General features: G+C 46.3%; 1 protein-coding gene across 1 annotated transcript in view; it reads left to right on the top strand.

Annotated features, from left to right (window-relative positions):
* The window catches only part of nrxn2a (neurexin 2a), a 91,920-nt gene that overhangs the window by 11,193 nt on the left and 60,635 nt on the right, over positions 1–20,092 (top strand). Inside the window, exons 2-6 of the mRNA XM_060056227.1 lie at positions 5,204–6,460; positions 8,080–8,103; positions 13,171–13,200; positions 13,536–13,547; positions 16,582–16,883. Of these exons, the coding sequence (XP_059912210.1) occupies positions 5,746–6,460; positions 8,080–8,103; positions 13,171–13,200; positions 13,536–13,547; positions 16,582–16,883 (1,083 nt within the window). The 5' untranslated portion in view covers positions 5,204–5,745. The remainder of the gene's footprint in view (positions 1–5,203; positions 6,461–8,079; positions 8,104–13,170; positions 13,201–13,535; positions 13,548–16,581; positions 16,884–20,092) is intronic.

The raw sequence follows: 20,092 nt of genomic DNA, 5'->3' as shown, positions 1-20,092 counted from the left end.
GTTTATGCCCCTGAGCTCGGGAAGGCGTGCCGGTCGGCTGGGGGGCCGTCGCCCTCCCGTGACCGAAATCGACGTGTTTACCAGGCAGGAGGGGCCCTTAGCGCACAACCTGCTGCCTCATGACATGTATCTGGATCCATCGATCACTGCTCCTCCTCCAGCGGGCAGGTCATCTCTGTACATGGGGGGAGTAGTGCTGCCAGGAGGCCGTGGCTCATGTAACATGAGGGCCTCTCCGTGCATTTCTCTTGCCCTTGCGGTGCCGGAAAACCCACACGCGTCTCTTTCTGCGGCGCCTTTTATATTAATTGTTATTGTTAAGTATTATCTGAATGGGCTTCGCCGCACGACGATTCCTCTTGCACAATTAAAAGATAATTGCTAAGTTCAATTGTGTTTGATGGGACCATAGCAATTTCTATGCAAGTTACTTTCTAAAGTGGAAAAGTTGTTGGATTGGGAATGATAATGCAAAGGGTAGTCCCCCCGTCCCCGTCCCTGTGGACGTGCGCACAGGGGGGGGGGACGTATGGTGTACTGAAAGGCACTGGGTTCGATCCTCGTTGTCCACAGTGTAACCTGAGCAAGATGCCTCGAACCCTGCCTGTTCCTTAACTACAGATATCTGAATTCTCTGTAAGCCCCCTTTTGAATAAAAGCATCTCAACAACAGCAACGGGTGTCAAAATGGTAGTAAATAGTTACGTGGTGGGAGAATTCACTTAGCGGTAGATTCAGTTTTCCACGATAACATAAGTTATCCTTACCACTGCTTGAGTTGGTATGAGTGCTTCCTGAAGTCGGCTAATATTTATGTACATCAGCAAAAAAAGAGCCTTATGAAGTCCGATAATTGCTGTTATGATGGGGAAGATGAGGAAGAATTTAATGATTTAAGAGCGGGGCTGAAGATGTCGATTACATCATTAATTTAGCAGCAGAGTAAACGACCAAAATGAAAGCTAAGCAGCGGCTAACTGGGAGAGACCTGAGCTAACTGGGAGAGGAGGACCTAATTGAAGACATATTGTGAAGAGGCAGAGTACCTGTCCGTCCCGGGAGAATGGGGGAGGGGAGGAAAAGGAGGGGTGGGCTGTATTTTTCTCGGGAGCAGCGACTGAAACACTGACTCACCAGCATCTACGCTCCCCAAAGATTCACCAGTCCTTTAGCGTACCTGCTGCAGAGAGGAGTGCCAGCACTACTACACCACTGTACACGCACGCACACGCACACGCACACACACACACACACACACACACACACACACACACACACACACACACACACACACACACACACACACACACACACACACACAAAAGCCTGTTTGCTTGTTCACATACCTGCATATGTACCAATGTGAGCACACACACGGCAATGCAAACATGCAAACAAACACACATGCATGATACAGATATGCAAGCAGACACACACACACGCACACACACACACACACACACACACACACACACACACACACACACTCACACGCATAGCCATTCCCTTACAGCAACAAGCAACATCATAAATGATGTTGCTTGTTCGATGCAACAACGAACGCCTTCCTCAACGATTCCGTTGAGGAAGGCGTTAACCACCGTGTGCATAACGAGGACTGAGGAAGCGCCCCTCCGTCTTCACCGCGTCGCAGAGTCATTTAACATAGCGGCGGGCGGGCGGGCGGGCGTCTCGGCAGCACCCCCATCCGCTGGGCGGGACGAGGGGGGGGGGAAGCGGTGAACCAGGCTGAACAGGAGCCCACCGAGCACCGAGCCCTCCTCCTCTCAGATGTAGAAAATTGTTGTTTTGAATCATTAATCTAAATCACAGGGAGGCTCTGAGATGACAAGATACTACACACTGTGCTAGATGCTCTCTATCGCTCCCGCTCGCTCCCTCTCCGTCTCTCACTGTTTTTCTCTCTCTCTCTCTCTCTCTCTCTCTCTCTCTCTCTCTCTCTCTCTCTCTCTCTCTCTCTCTCTCTCTCTCTCTCTCTCTCTCTCTCTCTCTCTCTCTATTTCTTTCTCTCCCTCCCTCCGAGTTTGTGCTAGGGCTGGATAAGTAATGCAGCCGAAAGGGATAGCGGTTAGCCGCTAGTTTAGCGTAGCGGTTAGCCGCTAGTTTAGCGTAGCGGTTAGCGGGTTTGACGACAGCAAAGCGGTGCTGGGTTCATATTCATTCACAACATCCACAGTCTAACCCTGAGGCCTCCTTGAGCAAGACGCCTCCCTCTGACCCCCTCCCCGCTCCTTAACGACATGTGTCTGTGACATTGGATAGAAGCGTCTGCTAAGTGACATGGTGAATGAAACGGCCATGGCGGTGGTAAATACGGACTGGAACGATGACGGACGCTGGAAGACTTGGAGGCCCGGGTAGAGGGAGCCGGTGGCTACGGTGTTTGACTTTAAGAGGCTATAGTACCAGGCTGCCCCGTGGCATGACGTGTTTCCAGGTCAACCGGTATATCAGCAGCCGATTAAGCGGTAGGGGCTGGGGGAGGCTATTGACGTACGGCCATTGATCCAGGAGGATTTGAGCTGTGAAAGCGAACTCAAAGAGGACTCTCGGATCAATAGTATGTGCGGTTGGGATGTGATGCCTTCTCTGCCTCACCATTGCAGAAGTATGCTACTGTTTTCGAATAAATCATTTTAGCTCGATGGATTGTTATTTTAAGGGAACAAACCCAATTGTAAATAGTGTGTTAGTGTGTGAGTGTGTTTTGGGGTTAGTTTGTTGTGTTTGTGTGTTAAGTGTGTTGGTGTGTTATTTTTTTGGTGCGTAATTTGGTTGATGTCGTGGTGTGTTTGTGTGTTATTGTATTAGTGTGTTCGTTCGTTGTGTTAGTTTGTGAGTGAGTGTGTTTGTTTGTTAGTGTTTGTGATGTGTAATTGTGTGGGTGTCGCGTTGTGTTTGTGTGTTATTGTGTTAGTATATTTTTGTGCTGTTGGGTTGGTGGGTTGATGTAGTTGGCTTGTGTGTGTGTGTGTGTGTGTGTGTGTGTGTGTGTGTGTGTGTGTGTGTGTGTGTGTGTGTGTGTGTGTGTGTGTGTGTGTGTGTGCAATGCATTGCATACGTCAGTCAGAAGCACGCCTTTTAACAAACCTGCTTCGAAAATGGGAGAATATAATGATAATGATTACTTTGTGTTGACATTTAACACCCTCTTGGCTGAAACCTAGAAAGAGAGTGCTTGTTTATGTCAATCGGACTAGATTGAAATCTGGTGTTAATAAATATTTACGTACATGATGTATAGTTTTGGTGAATAGAGTACTAAAGTGAAAACGTCACGTTGTCCAGGCAACCGGATTTTCAGTTCTAAACCACCTAACGAGAGAAGGCAGTTTCCATTGCTTCCATTTGTTGTTTATTTCAAAATTAAAATAAATCAATTTCAAGAGGTGAAAATCACTACCAATCGAAACATGTCAAGGCGTTCCTGAATTCCCCTGGGGTATTAAAAGGAAAAGTTCGCACTAGCATGAAAGATAAAGTTTATAATGTTACGGTAAATTGGCCCAATCTCAATATTACTTCCATCATTTGTAAAGCAAACTCGCAAATCAATTCGCAAAAAAATGTGTCCTTTTCTATAAAACGTTCCTGTGCCATAGGATTTCCCCTTGTTAATTTGGTTTGTGTAGAACCGAAAATCGGTTGCTATGGAAACATGACGTCACACTTTAGTACTCTATGGCTGTTATTTAATTTTGCATCGCTGAACAAGACATTCTCGTACTCGTTGATCTGTGCAACCGTATTACATTGGTGCTGATAAAAGTAATTATTGCGGACATTGATTTACAGTGTCTGTCGTTATGGTTTCCACTTTTCTATCAATAGATATGAATCTTCACGGGAGATGGAGCACATATATCAGTCTGGGTTTAAGCGAGGTTTGCAGGAGCATTGTTCAGTGTAAATTTCACACACTGCGAATAATACCGCAGATTGCCGGATCGATTCCTTTAACTCCCTTTAAATTGTGCTAAACCTCTTGAAGTCAAAGCATCGATGAGTGTGTGTGTGTGTGTGTGTGTGTGTGTGTGTGTGTGTGTGTGTGTGTGTGTGTGTGTGTGTGTGTGTGTGTGTGTGTGTGTGTGTGTGTGTGTGTGTGTGTGTGTGTGTGTGTGTGTGTATGTGTGTGTGTGCATTCCAATCATTCTACGTTCCTAATGCCCTGTTCTGTAAATACAGTGGAGTTTATATTACCAAAGTACTGGCCAGTAACACTACCATTATTCTCAATAGTTATTTGCAAGTGTAAGAAACGGCCTCGACTGAGGACATTAGGGTCCCTGATTGCACCCGCTGCCCACATAGCGCATGCATATCGACTGATCTTAGAAGATGTCGCCGCAATCTCATTAGATTCATTGCAACAAATGAGACTGCATCGACTGGGACCCACCATATGGCGCCGTGACTCCAGTTGCGTTGCAATAAAAAAACGGATATTTTGTATTCTTATACATGTGTTGTTGGACCTGTAGAGATATACAAGGGTATAAGTATTAATAATAATAATGTCCCCGCCCGCCATGTGGTTGCGTCTTCAGCTAGAGACGGTGGTTATGAAAGGAAGACCGCGGCAAATGCACTCTCCCCCCCCCCCCTCCCCACTTCTGCTGTTGTATTTTTTGCTGGGGGGGGTGGCGGTGGTTTGGCTGAACAACATGTGATATTAAACTGTATATTAAACAGTCCTACATTAAATGCCGCCTCCGCAGTGAATCTTGGGGCGGCTTGAACAATGCCACAATGATTATCGCTTTACTTTCTGCGGTGAAAGCAACCTGATTCGAAAGGGCGATTTAGATGACTCAAAAGGATCTTCCAACCTTTTTTCCTTACAACTGTAGAATTACCATGAGAGTTCCCCATGACAAGAGTTGCTTATTTACCCTCGGCACTGTGGGAAAATCGGTTCATGCATTGATGCCTCTACCATGTATGATATTGGCTAAATAACTAAATAATATTAATCTGATATAGATTTGTTTGATGAGCAGAACAGTTCTTGCTATGCGCAGTTCCGGTCCTACCATATTTCAATATATATTTGTATACTTGTGCCATCCTCCAATGAGTTTTTATATTGCTTTTATCATTCTAAAACAGAAGTTAGTCTACTTTGTCCTCCGCTAAACCTTTATTGTTCCTGCTAATCGCTCCAGTACTTCCCTTCCCTCAGGATGGTCGGGAGCTGAAGATGAGCGTGGATGTACCAGTCGATGATTGGCTGTCTGCCTAGCCAATCCCGGGAGATCTGAGGAAGGACAGTGTTGCTGGACAGCGGCCAGAACACCTTGTGGATGGAGCAGCAGACGGCTGACCGGAGACACAGTGTCGTGTGGATTGGTGCTCCAGTCGCTCCTCTCTCCAAACCCCAAACCCAAACTGAGGTGCTTCATACGTTGGAATGTGTTGCGCTTGTTCACACTGACACTCTGGGTCCGCCTTTCGAAAAACTGCAAAAACATTCAGGGGAAAAGGGAAGCCCCGAACGGAAAAGCCTTAATTCGTACATCTAGCCAACTTGAATTGCATTGTATTCGCCGTTGCCTTTTGTGGTGAGACGGCAGTAAGCAAGAACGGAAAAAGAACAGCAACAAAAAAACTATTAGAAAGCGATAGCGGCTGTGTGGGGAGAGAGAGGCTCGCTTCTGATTCCCATCACGTAGACGCAACCGAGAGGAAAATAATTTGGAGCTGTCAGTCACCTTCATCACCATCATGGGGAGGTGTGAAGGTCGGCCGTCACGCTCGGTGTGTTTCCCGGCGGTGCTGGCGCTGCTGGCCGCCACGGCGGTGGCCTTGGAGTATGAGGGAGTCCCCGGCCAGTGGGCGCGCTACAGCCGCTGGGACGCCAAGGCCGAGGGCGACCTCAGCCTCATCGTCAAGACCAACCTCAGCAAGGCGCTGGTGCTCTACCTGGACGACGGCGGCAACTGCGACTTCCTGGAGCTGCTGGTGGTGGACGGACGGCTGCAGCTGCGCTTCACCATCCACTGCGTGGAGCCCGCCAGGCTGCACACGGAGACGCGCGTCAACGACCACCGCTGGCACCGCGTGCTGCTCACGCGCAACCACCGGGAGACGCGGCTGGTGGTGGACAACGAGAACAAGCGGGCGGAGGTCAAGGCCAAGCGGGGGGAGATGGTGGTGGCCAGCGACCTGTTTGTGGGCGGGATCCCGCCCGACGTGCGCCTGTCGGCGCTGACCTCCAGCACGGTGAAGTACGAGCCGCCGTTCCAGGGGCTGATCGCCAACCTGAAGGTGGGGGAGGCGGCCCCGCTGCTGCTGGACGGCCAGGGGGTCCACAACGACGTGGACTACCTGTGCGAGCTCCACTCGCCCTGCGGCCACGGAGGGGCGTGCTCGCTTCACCAGGGCCAGGCCGTCTGCGACTGCAGCAACAGCGGCTACAAGGGCAGCTACTGCCAGGAAGGTAAGCTAGGCTGGTGTGAGCGAAGCTAGGAGACAAGATGATATAAGCTAAGAGACAAGATACGATAGGCTTAAGGACAAGGTAAGCCAAGCTAACAGACAGAGGATAATTAAGGCTACAACACAGGCGAAGCTTAGATAAGATAAGAGACCAGCAAATATTAGCTAAGATAAGGGACAGGCTAAAATGAGCTAAGCAATAAACTCCACATAAGCTAGGGGATAAGCTAAAATGAGGCAAGCTAACCGACCAGCTAGAATAATAAAAGCTAAAATAAGCCAAGCTTTAAGAGACGTCATGATGCATGGTTTCTGAGTGAAAGAAAGCTGAAGGTGGTACTACACAGAGGAACCAGCAGGGATCTGAACATGGTAATTGCCCTGCCAGCCTTTTCTTTGCGTATTGTTCCTGATGTCAGCTCAGTGTTTTTCAGTTCCAGGTGGCCTCTGCGAGATTGACGGTTGGTAGATTGAGGCTTCACCCGCTAACAGGAAAATCGTTGAAAAAAGCACATTTAAAAGAATAAAGCGACACATCATGGGAAACCTCATTGTTCGACACGATGTTGGTTCATTGTTCAGATTGAGATTCTTAAGGCTGTTATTGAATTGGAATATTGTTGCGTTTTCTGGGTCAGGGGAGGATGCTTTTCTTCAGGGATAAGACTGGGGTTTTCTCAGGCTCTAGTGAAACGTTACATATTGATTCTGGTGTCTCTCATGTACCTGATCTTCCCCTCCCCTCCTGTGTAATCTACAGACAGCAGCCTATCGGTATGACAGCACCGTCACTTCTGCCTGCATCAAAGAGATGCATTATGCACAACCTCCACCTCGAAGAATAGATCATTAGCAACCGACTAAAATACAGCATTAGGATATGGATCTACAACTGAAACCCATGAAATACAAAAAATAACAGAATAGAATTGGCCAGCTGAGAACCCACAAATAGTCATAATGTGAAGAACATATTGTATGATAAAATGGAACAAAACAGGATTGTAAAGAATTCCTTAAATTAGATGGAAACACATTAGGAAATAGAGGCAGTTGAACAAAATTGAATGGATTAGATCCTAGTGCGATGTAGATTGACAATTGTACGCTATCAAATGATATTCAATAGAACATAATAGCATATAGCCGAGTAGAGCGGCGTAGACGGTTAAACCGATGTGGAAGTTAACCTCAGCCTGGCCCCTCTGCCCGTCGCGGCGGTGGGCCTGCAGTACGTACACGGGGAGATGTGCGATCATGCATCTGTTTCATTAAAGCAAAGCCCGCCTCTACTTCCCCTGACTCATTTCCCTCCGTCATATATAGATTCGCCCAGCCGCTCTCCCATCCCACACAGGAAACGCTTGATAAAGTGTGTTGTCGGAGCATTAAAACGATCCGGATCCCACCTTCACACCTCTTTTCCCCCCCACAAACAACCCCGCTTTATGTTTTGCCGAAAAACCCATTTCAGCCTTTTGTACGTTCAGACGTGGGAAAGCGTCTCTCGCTGTGTAATTTCAAACAAGATTCATGGGCCGAGATGTAGAGAGTTTGAGGCGTAAGCGGCTGCAAAGTCAATATCTCTAAAACCAATCTCTCTCTTCTCTCTCTTTCTAGTAGCAGTCCAGAAGGAAGTTGAAGGTAAGACCCCCCCGCCCCCCCCGCCCCCCCACTCCAGCCCACCCTCTTCTTGTTCTTCCCTAAGAAGAGTGTGCCGTCTTATCGTTTACTATTGAAACACACCAGGGCTTTGTCATCAAGTGGCTCTTGTCAATTTGGACTGCAGTTCTGACACGCAACTAATTCACCCCAGAGGAGATGCATTATGATGGCCCGGGCGTTAGGTCAAGCAGGATGGAGAGATTCATGTGTAGAGCGATGCTGGGATATATATATCAATAGGATGATATATATTTCCAATATGCCTGTATGTATAATTGGTATGCTGGTATATTTTCAGGAGATAGTGATCATCAGAATGTTAGAATATATCATCAAGATCTTAGAATATATTATCAGTAAGCTAGAATATTGTATAAATATGCTTGAATATATTATCAGTATGCTAGTCTAGAGACAACAGAGTTTATTTTTTTTAATAAGTTATACTCTTCAAATAATTTCCTTAATTATAGTTAATCTGTATAAATATTTGAAGCCATTTTCTTCCTTTATTTCTTCGCTATCGTAAATTCCTTTCTTTGAATAATTTAGATTGGAATGTTTCTTCTGCTGGGACAAGATAATGGAGTCTCTCTCTGCACAGCACATAAGATGTTGCTGCAGCCGCGCTTTGATTTTGCATTCAGCGGACAATGTTTCTGCGAGTCGACAGAGGAGCATCCACATCGTATGCAGCATAAGAGGGTTTGGTCAATTAAAAAAGGCAGCCGTTTATTTTGGATGCTTTCTAGTACACAGTACCCACAGTGCCGGCTGTGTTAAATCAGTAGCTGGCCGATGCGTTCCAGCTCCCTGTGTGTTCCACACAGGGAGGTCAGGTGTCCTGTTAAAAGCTACATTTGATCTCTGTTGATCACGCAGACGTGGCCGTCTCAGACCAGACGGGATCGACGTGGAAGCCGTAGTGATGAAATGAACTGTCTCGCTCCTTTAAAAGGGAGGCTGTTTGGATTTAATACACGTGTCAGGTTTAAAGGCAGGTTCAGTAGATACATGGCGTTAAAAGGATTCCATGGATGTCAGGTTTTAAAAGGAGCTCTGTTGTTTATAACTGCTGAACGTATTCATGCGGGTTTACAAACCTCCTGGTGATTCTTCACCCTCGGTTCAGACCTGTGTTGCGTTGGCTCCATCCCTACGGCACTGGTTCGGCGATCCCTCTGTCTACAATGTTTCTATGTTGTCGCAAGCCAGCTTTGAGAACATGGAACCAAACAACCGCCATTTCCTATTCTTATACCACATTATTTACATGTCAATAATATAATTGAGCAAGAGAGTGGCTTAGGTCAGCATTAAAATTCAAGATGTTCAGAGTGCGTTCCCGTCGAACCTGGAGGGGAAACCAGACGGGGCGCAAATGAAATGTTTACCTTGAGTCCTGACAACACAGTGAATTATCCACGCCATTAGTGCTGACGCCTGGCTCTGGGCGACAGCGGGCTCCGGGGACTTAACTGTTATTGTTCCAAGTAGTTTCCAGGTCCGCATCTACATAATACTCCTCACTAATAGGTAATAGGTTTAATTTCTTAAGGCCGGGCCAAAAATGGAATTAACTCAATTTGTCTCGAGTGAAGCTAGCTGGTGACCGGGCTCACCAACAGAAACAAAGAGCGTCATTTAATAATATCCACCATAATGAGCTTGCTATAATCTTCCCTGAATTAAATCATGTGACATGAAGACAATCTCCAGTGAAAAATGCATGGGAACAAGTGTGATAGAAAGTGACACTCTTCATCCCGCTGCCCGTCCCACACTATCCTTGAGATGAGGCCCCTGTCCTAGTTGGCAGCCGCGTCTTTACGCCTCTTAAATCAGTGGCTGTAGACAGCTCAATGCCTTAGCCTCCGCTGCTGTCGTCGCCCCGGATAGTATGGATGCTAACCTATATATATTACCGCAGCCACCCTGGCCGTGAGTCCGGGGAATGTATGCCCTGCAAGAATTCTCTCTTTTTGTGTCCCACTTTAAACGGATGCTGCGTTGCAGTTTCATAAAAATTGTCTGGATTGATTCAGTAGTGGACTGCAGGTGAGTCAGCTGTCCTTCCATCCGTTCTTCCGTCCGAGGCACAGCCTGGACCCGGATCTATCTAGGGGCGGACTGAACGCTCTGATGCCAGGGAGAGCCGAGTCTCGCCAGCCCCTCGCTGCCCCCCTGTGTTTCATCACTGTGGCCTGGGAGAAAGAGATAAGGACCACTACCTAACAAAGCTTACTCGGCCCGAGAAAAGACCCCTGCGGATCCCTCGTTTCACCACGGCGGGAACGCATTGAAGAGGGTTAAAGCCAATATTTAACACTGCAGTCATTCTGTCAATACATGTGAAGATGTGTCATTTTATAGCCGGGCGGCGCTATTCATCTTCCAGACATCTCTTCTTGTTTTCTTTTAAAAAATATACCATTGAGGAGATCGACTAGCTCTGATTCTGAACCAAACGGATGTGGATTCTGCAAACAAAGAAACGTTTAAACAGGAGATCTGTGGTGTTGTGTGGCTTGGACGTGTCCTTGGGCTAATCCCTAATTAGTCTAGGATCACATCGAGTGCGTCCACGCCGTCGCGAAGACAAACGCAGCCCACCCTAATCCTCGAGCAATAGGTTTCACATCCAAGATCCCCTCTAATTATATTCAATTCCACCACAGGACTTATAAAGCATGTCTTGTATTGGACAGCAGTCTTTATACATCTGCATGTATTCATTTAGCAGCGTTTTACAGGCGAGGGAAGCATAGAATCAATATTAGAGCCGCTGCGAGTGTAAATCCGGCACAGCCAAGCACCTCAAACACACGAGCGCAGGATGTCTGTAGATAATCAAATCAGAGAATAACGTAAAGAAAGAGGATTTTGTTTATTTTCCTTGTTTCTTGGGTGCTCACCAGTCCGTCCTAGTCAAGGATCACAACCAAAAACAAACAACCATATGTAATAATATAAATAAATGTATACTAACACTGACACGGTTCAAGTAACATTTGCTTGAAAATATTATTTTTCATTCAATTCATCTGAACAGGCATAAAAATGAATATCTATTTTTTTAATGTCATGATTTCCCCCCATACCCATTCTGCTTATGCAGGTACCCGGACATCTTAGTGTATTATTTCGGGTTACTCTACATTCCCAATGTATTCATTTGATACTGTGTGTGTGTGTGATGCGACAGAGGCCACTGCTTCCACAAGTAATCTTTTACAGCTCTGTTGCTTGGGATTAAAATAACTATTCAGGACAATAATTGTGGAAACATAAACACCAGAGTGTACCTCCTTGTGCCCAGGAGAGCCCAGCGAGAGAGAGGGAGAGGGGAGAGAGAGAGAGAGAGAGAGAGAGAGAGAGAGAGAGAGAGAGAGAGAGAGAGAGAGAGAGAGAGAGAGAGAGAGAGAGAGAGAGAGAGAAAGTGGGGGAGAGAGAGAGAGAGAGAAAGTGGGGGAGAGAGAGAGAGAGAGAGAGAGAGAGAGAGAGAGAGAGAGAGAGAGAGAGAGAGAGAGAAAGTGGGGGAGAGAGAGAGAGAGAGAGAAAGTGGGGGAGAGAGAGAGAGGGAGGGAGGGAGGGAGGGAGAGGGAGAGGGAGAGGGAGAGAGAGAGATACTAGGGAACGTGTTCATCTGAGAAAGTAGTGATGTGTGTGTGCAAAGATAAGGGGAGAGAATTTTAGGTGGCTTAGACTGTTGAACATGCCGTTTCGGAGCGAGAGAAAAAGTGCGCCGGTTGCTATGCCAACCACTTTTACCGTTTTCATTTTTATTTTTTTATTTTTTATTAAAATGAATCATACTTCTCTAATGTTTACACAATTGAAAAAAATTAGGTTGTACTCCAACAACCCCCCCCCCCTTACCACCTCCAGGAGGAAATGTTGCTCTAATGGGAAAATAAGAAGATATTAATGGTTGGTGTTGAAAAAGCTTCAGTAGATGATGCTGTGTATGGGCGTTCGCTGCGGTCATGCTCCCCCCCTAGTCATCATGCTAATGAGTCTGGGTCAGGAGATCCAGTGGATCCGTAATGGTTTATGTGTGTGTGGATGAATATATATGTACGTGTGTGTGTGTGTGTGTGTGTGTGTGTGTGTGTGTGTGTGCGTGTGTGCGTGTGTGCGTGCGTGCGTGCGTGCGTGCGTGCGTGCGTGCGTGCGTGCGTGCGTGCGTGCGTGCGCAACAGGCCGTATTCACAAACCAAATGAGCTGTGTTGTAAATCCCCGGTGAATTAGCGCAGTGAAAGATCAATAACATGTTCTCCACAATCGTGCCAAACACACCAATTTGACACAATGGCAACACATGGTGTGTGGGAGTGAGCTTTTTAATGTGGTGCCAAAGATGCTGTAATTAGATAAACTAATTGCCCAACATTAAAGTTCCTCACTGGATTTATAGGTCGCATCCTGTGCTTTGTTCCTTTCAATATATTTGACCATAAATAGATGCCTTGTAAAGTATCGATAGGTCTAGGATCCATCATTGATCCTGCTCTATCTTATCCACATAGTTTCGTATTTTGACAGTTTCCTTGTTAATTTCTTATATTATTGGTTCCAAACAAGGTTTAGTAAATTTAAGATTTTGTGTTGAACCCCGCCCCCCCCACCCCCCAAAATAATACAATTATTGATTGGACTTGGATAAAATAGAAAACATCTATTCAAACTCGGTCTGCGTTTACTGTAGCATATGTGTTCCATTTTGAAAAAAAACATCTCTGTGAGCAACCTCTCCAGGGGTTGCGCCGAACAAGATGTTGTTTTTTCTTCTCTCGCGCTCCCTCCTCCCCTCCCCCCACCCCCCTCGAGGTGTTTGTCTGTTTTCTCGTTTCTTTAATATCATTTCCTTTATGTTTTCGATTTTTTCGGACCTCCGACATCCGTACCACCGAGGATGTCTGTCACAAACTGCAGTCCAACATTGTGACAAAGCTTTTCCGTTCCTCTCCCGAGTCTCGTTATGATCTTCCTCTTTTTTCCTCCCGATCCCCTGTTTTCTTTTTCTTTCTATTCTTTCCCTCAAGGTCTGGCGCATCTGAAGCTGACCCGCCAAGGTATGGGGTCAACTGGCTTGCTCGTCCCTCCTTAAAAAAGCCCCCAGAATCACCTCTGTCCCTCCCTCCCTCCCTCCCTCCCTCTCTCCCTCCCCCTCCCTCCCACTCCCTCCCTCATTCCCTCCCTGCCTCCCTGCAACCATTTGCGTTGACTGTGCCTCAATAATCTCCTATCTATCTCTCCTCACGTATATGCATATTCCATTTGTTGCTTCCTGTCATGTGATGCTCTGTGTGTGTTACTCACTCGATGTGTTGTCCGTCACAACTCGCCCCACCCACTTTGTCCTGCCCACTGACTGAGCTTCTTGGACTTCACCTTTGACCCTCTGCAGTTAATCGCCAAGGTAACGGATGAAACAACCACAAACAAAATAAAAACAGGGTTTACCTTTGGATCAGTCGGTTCTCATGGTGTTAAAGGGGGGATTTCAGAACAGGTTGTAGGCAGCAGGGGATGCAGGCTGGCTCCAGTATCAGCCCGTGAGAGAGGTTTCAGCTCAACACACATTAGGTCAATACACTCTCTAATATGCAACAGCGGTGTGTGTTTCCCCCTGCAAATAAACGGCTCTAATGTTCCACTTATTGATCCTCAACTCCACAAAGCCACTGCCAATAGTGCTTTTAGAGATAATTCACCTGGATTTGCATACCAGGATTTGCGAGTAAAGTGTTGCATAAGTGTAGACGTAAAATAAGCGTTTCAAATTGAGAGTCCATGTGATTGGAGGGGTTAATGTATTTTGCATTTGCATTTACATTCATTTCTCTGCAGCTAACCATATTTATCTCTTAAGAGCTAAAAATTATTCTTGGGCTGCATTGGGAATATAGGAAAGAGAGAGGAAATTAATGAAAGTTTTCTACAAATAGCGTTGTTGCTTTACCAGTGCAGATGGTTTAAAAAATAATAATATGCAAGGTAGTTTATTTAAGAACAGCTAAAGGGGCTAAGACAAATAAAACGAACAGATAATTTAAGTCACCTCATATGTGTTTAAAATAAATATAATGTTCAACATAACAGAAATGTTGAGGAAACTGTTGGCCATTAAAGCTTATGGGATTTGCTTTAGCCAATAGGAGCTGGAGTTAAGATCATGTGGTTCGCAAGTCCTCCCTAAAGTAATGCATATAATTATAATAATTATTATAATTATATAATTATATAGCAATAAAAACATATATAAAACAACGTAGAATGATCCCCAACAGGCACTATGATATCTTAATCAACATCTCCTTGTTAAATCGTGTGTCAACGTGCCAGAGCAGACTACAATGTCCCGGGTTTCCAATATTGAACGATCAAATCATATCATTCCAATTTCTTGGACACATTCCCGCGCGGAGGTGTTAAGAAATAGCGCCCATACACAGTACAACGCCAGCCGTGCAGCTGCAGAGGTGGACGGCTTTAAACAATGAGGCCTGGTCGGGTAACGGTAACAGCCCATAATATTATACAAGTGAGAGAGAACGAGAGAGAGAGAGAAAGAAAAAAAAGAAATCCGGGAGATACGCTGTAAAACTTCAGGAAAGTAATTTGCTGGTTCTTTGTAAATTGAGCCGCTGCTGGCGGTGCATCAGTGTGACATCATAGATTAGAGGCCTACTTCTGTGTTCCCGCTCTTGGCTCCAGGAAACGTTCATGTTCGAGAGAGAAGTGATTGGATGTAAGACAGAGCCGAAGGAGGACATTCTTGGCTAATATGACCTCCTTGGCATTAGGAAAGGGTTGGCTGATGGAGATAAACATGGCTGCCATCTTAAATACCGAATGGAGAAGATGCTGCTTCCTTAAATACAGTGCGAGTGCTGCTTCTATAGCCGTATGTCTAGTTTAAGTGCAGACCAGTAGTAGAATGAGACCATAAGGAGAGGGAGAATGTAAAATGGGAACAGTAATAGGGTGACAGACTAAACAGGATTTCCTCGGTTCTTCTTGCTTGTTAGTGAGGTGAAGAATATCCACTGCTGAATCCACCTTTTCAGATAAACATATGCAGCATTTTTTTTACTGTTAAAGTATAAATCTTCCTTGACGTGCGTATTGGTATACTCTCTCTTGTATCAGAGTGCCGTAATGTGCTGTGGACTACGTCTACATTTAAGCAAACCAAGACAATTCAATGTTTCACTCATGAAAGACTTAAACGGGCTAAACAGGGTTAAAGGTCAGTCGTTTTGAGATCATTCCTAGTCGTGTGTGTGAATACGGCGTAGTGACGTAAATATTAACCAAAGTCTTCTTAAAGGTGCCCTGTCCACTGTCACGACAAGCAAGCAATTTTTGCCGTTCTTTGTAAATCCAAGACAAAGCACGTTTCCCATTTTTCATAATGCTCAAGTTTTTTAGATGAACCCGGAAATGTAGCCAGCGATTTTCTGCCTGAGCAATAATCTGGGTCACGGCGTTAACGATCATAGGGGGCCTCACTGTTAAACACTCTAGTTCTAAAAGGCGATCTGGCCCAGCCGTTGACAAGCAGCGATAAATCTGCCAAATAAAAGCCAAAGTCAGCCTTGCACTTTATTCAAATTTATTTCCCAATTAATCCCTTCGTTTTTCAACTCCAATCGTTTCGTTTTCTGTTTGGCTGTTTGGATGTGTTCTTTCTTTCTTTATGTGTTTTCTTCGTTTGACTATGTTGCAGGTATCTGTGAAAACAATTCGTCGTAATATTCAGTCTTTAGTGGAATATTGGTGACAACTTTATCTCTTTCTAGTAAGGTGTTGTGTTTTCAATAATAGTTTTCAACAAACAGAAAAAAACAGAAAAAGCCGACAACTCCCGTTTCTACAATTTCCACAAACCTCCCAAACCGAACGATCATTGGCTTTTTTTTTTTTAATCGTGTCAACGAGACACTGATGTTAAACAACCATCACAAATAACATCTTATATATACCTCTCCATGATTCTCACGCTGTCATTGGAAATGCTAGAATAGTAGACATCATGAGGAGCTCTACTAGTCTGTGTGCATTTATCATGTAGATAAGTCAGATGTCTTACAACGTCTCCTTGATGCCATATATATATGTATTTCTATATATATATATATGTGTATGTGTGTGTGTGTGTGTGTGTAGATATAGCCTCATAATAACTAAAGGGTACATCCCCGGGGTGTGTACGCGGTCCAACCTTGACCCCCCCCTCCCCCCTTATGCTAAAGGGGGGGGGCCTCTTGAGACGTGTTCCCCCGGGGGTCCCCAGGCCAACACAGGGGGGAAAACACGTCTCAGACAGGGGGGCTGCCCGCTGCTTCGTCAGTCCCTTGGGGTCAGGGTCCGACCGTGACCCCAAGGGACTGACGGAAGCGTGGGCGGCCGTGAGAGACGTGTGTTTCCCCCGCCCTGGGTCCTCCCAGGCCAGGCTGAGTCGGTGGCCACCTTCAGGGGCAACGAGTTCTTCAGCTACAACCTGTCCCAGACGCCCATCCAGAGCAGCCTGGACGAGATCACGCTGTCCTTCCGCACGCGGCAGCGCAACGGGCTGCTGCTGCACACGGGCCGCTCGGCCGACTACGTCAACCTGTCCCTGAGGAACGGGGCCCTGTGGCTGGTGATCAACCTGGGCTCCGGGGCCTTCGAGGCCCTCGTGGAGCCCGCCGCCGGCAACTTCAACGACAACGGCTGGCACGACGTGCGGGTCACGCGGAACCTGCGCCAGGTACGTCGCACGCACGCGTGTTTAGCGCACACGCATGGACACAAGCGCACGCACACATGCACGCACGCGCGCACACACACGCACACACACACACACACACACACACACACACACACACACACACACACCTGCACTGTGTACACACGGGCACTGTATACACACGTGCACGCTTGCATATGTAGACAGAAAGACAGACGTGCACACACACACACACAGGCATGCAGCCACAGAGCCACACAGACAGGCAGACAGATTGATCCACCGAATGATTCTTTGTCTCTAACACAGATAAAAAGCTAGAATGAACGACTGATGGATGGGGGGGTGTGTGTGTATGTGTGTGAGTGTGTATGCAAGGCATGCATTTGGCATCTTTAACACATCTTTTACTGCAATTAGCATCTCAAAGTCTCGCTCCACAAACACAAAAGACCATGACAAAATCTACTTTATATTACCCCGAGGGTTTCCACAAATCCTGGGCAGCAGAGTCTGCAGTGTAAAACGATATGTGCGCTACCTAAACGTCTTGTTATTCTCTACTAAATGATACTCTTGCCACCAGAACACTATGAGCTCATTAGCTGTGAACTACCTTCTTTGTTGTGATAGAAATGGTGTTTGTAAAAAGAGAATCGCATTCATAACAATGTCTTGAAGGAACAGCTAAACACAGGCAACAGAAACACACAGATCCGTACACCTACGACTTACACAGCAGACGGCCATCTTAGAACTGCCAGTGTGGTCAGAATGACAACAAGAACACTGTGACCACTGCAGCCTGCTCTCGTCTAAAGTGGACAGCATGCTTCAAATAAAGTAGATTTTATCTTGGCCAGCAGAGACTGAAGAGGCCCTCTGCAGACAAACTTGTTTTATACTCGACGCAGGTTCACTTTGGTCAGTGAACGTCCCATTAGTCAAGACCAGTCTGGTCTCAACGGAGATGGGGAATCCGTATCAAAATGAATCCCACTTGTCTTTTTTTTGTGACTAATCACACACGAGGTTCGCATCGCCTTCGTCCGCGGAGAGCTCTGCAATTCGCTAGATATTGGAGGTGCAATTTGTGCTGAAAGCAACGTACGGTGAGGTATGCGCTTCTTCTTCTTGCGACGACCTTGCCGAACTTATTTCCCCATGAGGTACGCTGACCGCTTTAGATGTAAGGGAAACAAATGCATGTTGAATTTCGGGCAATCAAAGTATTTGTTTGCGGTGCAAAGATGTCAGCTGAAGCATCCCTAAAAAAATCCAGTAGTCCACCAATCAGTGGTCCTTGATCAGTATTTATAGAATCCTCACCATGTCCTTTCCTTTGTTGAAAATAGCACATGGATTATGTAGTTATGTAATTGAACACTGTGCAACACTTCTTAAGCATTAAAAGGAAATATATCACAGTGAATGCTTTAGTGAACACGTACTTCAAAGGTTTTCCACCGTGTAGTAAAACCCTCTGTAATGTAGAGGTTTCAAACACTCAGTGGCTTAAAGGCGCACTTTCACATAACCGGTGCTGTAATTAGCATTGAGTTTTCATAGTATTATGTATACTGCACACTTTGAAAACCCCAGCACTGTATATCATTCAGTCGCAGATAATCTTATCTCTATATGTAGAGAGACAGAGAGAGACAGAGAGAGACAGAGAGAGATGGAGAGACTGACACATAGATATTTGACTTCCAACTAATGTGGTATTCATAATGTATAACAATGTTTTGAATTTTATATTATTGTTTTTTTTTACCAAAAAACGAATAAATGATTAGTTTTTTTGTTATGTTTGTCAACTTTGGCAATAGAGAGAGAGGCAGATTTACTTGCTATACTGTATATATAATAATTTAATTTGTCTAGCTGCAAGGTTGCATGGTTGCTGTGTGGATTCTGTATGGCCAGAACATACCTCAGACGTTTCCTCAGGGGGGCCTCAAGGGCCAGTACAGGGACGGCACTGTGCAGAGTGGCCCTCAGCCTGCTTCCAGATTGAATGACGTAATTAGAGAATGCACGGCCGCAAATGAGCATGGCAGTGGGTGTGATTTATTATGCATAACAGATAGCGGTTTGAGTCTAAATGTCTTGCCTGGCTTCATCAAATTCCCCCGCTCCTCATTTACATATGGCTTTTAGTCCGGTTGTTTTTTCTCTCCCTCCTAATGGATCTGAGTCACATCATCATTGATTCATACCGGCGAGATGAGCCTAAGCCCAGCTAAAATGTTTCTGTCGAGAGAGAGCAGGAGGGCAAGGTGCCGCTGCTACCTCCACGGTGGCACGCCCATGTGCTGCAAACCAGCCGCTTCGCTCTCCCCCACACTCACACTTCTCCTCCCCACTGCTTCCTCCTCCCTCAACCTCCCCCCTCATTTTCTCCTCCCCCTGTTTCTCTTTCCCTTCCTCCACGTTCTCCTCCTCCTCACATCCTCCCCACCTCTTTATCCTCCTCCTCTTTCTCTTCCTCTTCAACTCCTTCTCTGTTCCTCTTCCAAACACCTTTCTCCTCCCTCCTCCTCTTCCTCCTCCACCTCACCTCTTACAATTTCTCCTAGACTCCTTCTCTTTCTCCTCACTCTTCCTCTTTCTCATCTTCCTCTTCTCCCTCCTCCTCTTCCTCCTCCTCGCCTCTTTCTCTTTCCCCCTCGTCTGCTTACAGCCTCTCTTATGCTTCCTGCCGTGTACTTGATCCTAGCGTAAATTGCTGCCCCTCCCCCAACTCCCACCTTCCTCCCACCCTCCTCCTCCTCCGCCTCCTCCTCCCCTCCCCAGATAGGCTGGCTAACTGTCATGTAGATACGGGGGAACATTTCCTGCTCCTGTGAGAGCTGCAGTGGGAGAGTGTTTTTTTTTGTATTTATTACTGCATCCTGTATTTCCGTCTATCTGCAGCGATAGAATTCCTCTGTTTTGCTACATGGCTTCCTCCCTCTCCCTCTCTCCCTCTCTCTCTCCCTCTCTCTCTCTCTCTCTCTCTATCTGTCTCTCTCTCTCTCCCTCTCTCTCACTCTCCCTCTCTCTCACTCTCCCTCTCTTTGCTCTCTCGCTCTCTCCCTCTCTTTCCCTCTCTCTCACTCTCTGTATACCTCCCTCTCACCCACCCCTCTGTCCCTCTCTCATTCTCTCTCTGTGCCTCCCACTCACCTACTCTATCTACGTCTCTCTCTAACACCCTCTCTCTGTCTCTCTCGTTCTCTCTCTCT

Source organism: Gadus macrocephalus, chromosome 7 (genome assembly GCF_031168955.1).
Source record: "Gadus macrocephalus chromosome 7, ASM3116895v1".
NCBI classification, from domain to species: domain Eukaryota; kingdom Metazoa; phylum Chordata; class Actinopteri; order Gadiformes; family Gadidae; genus Gadus; species Gadus macrocephalus.
This window is presented reverse-complemented; position numbering and strand designations above follow the sequence as displayed.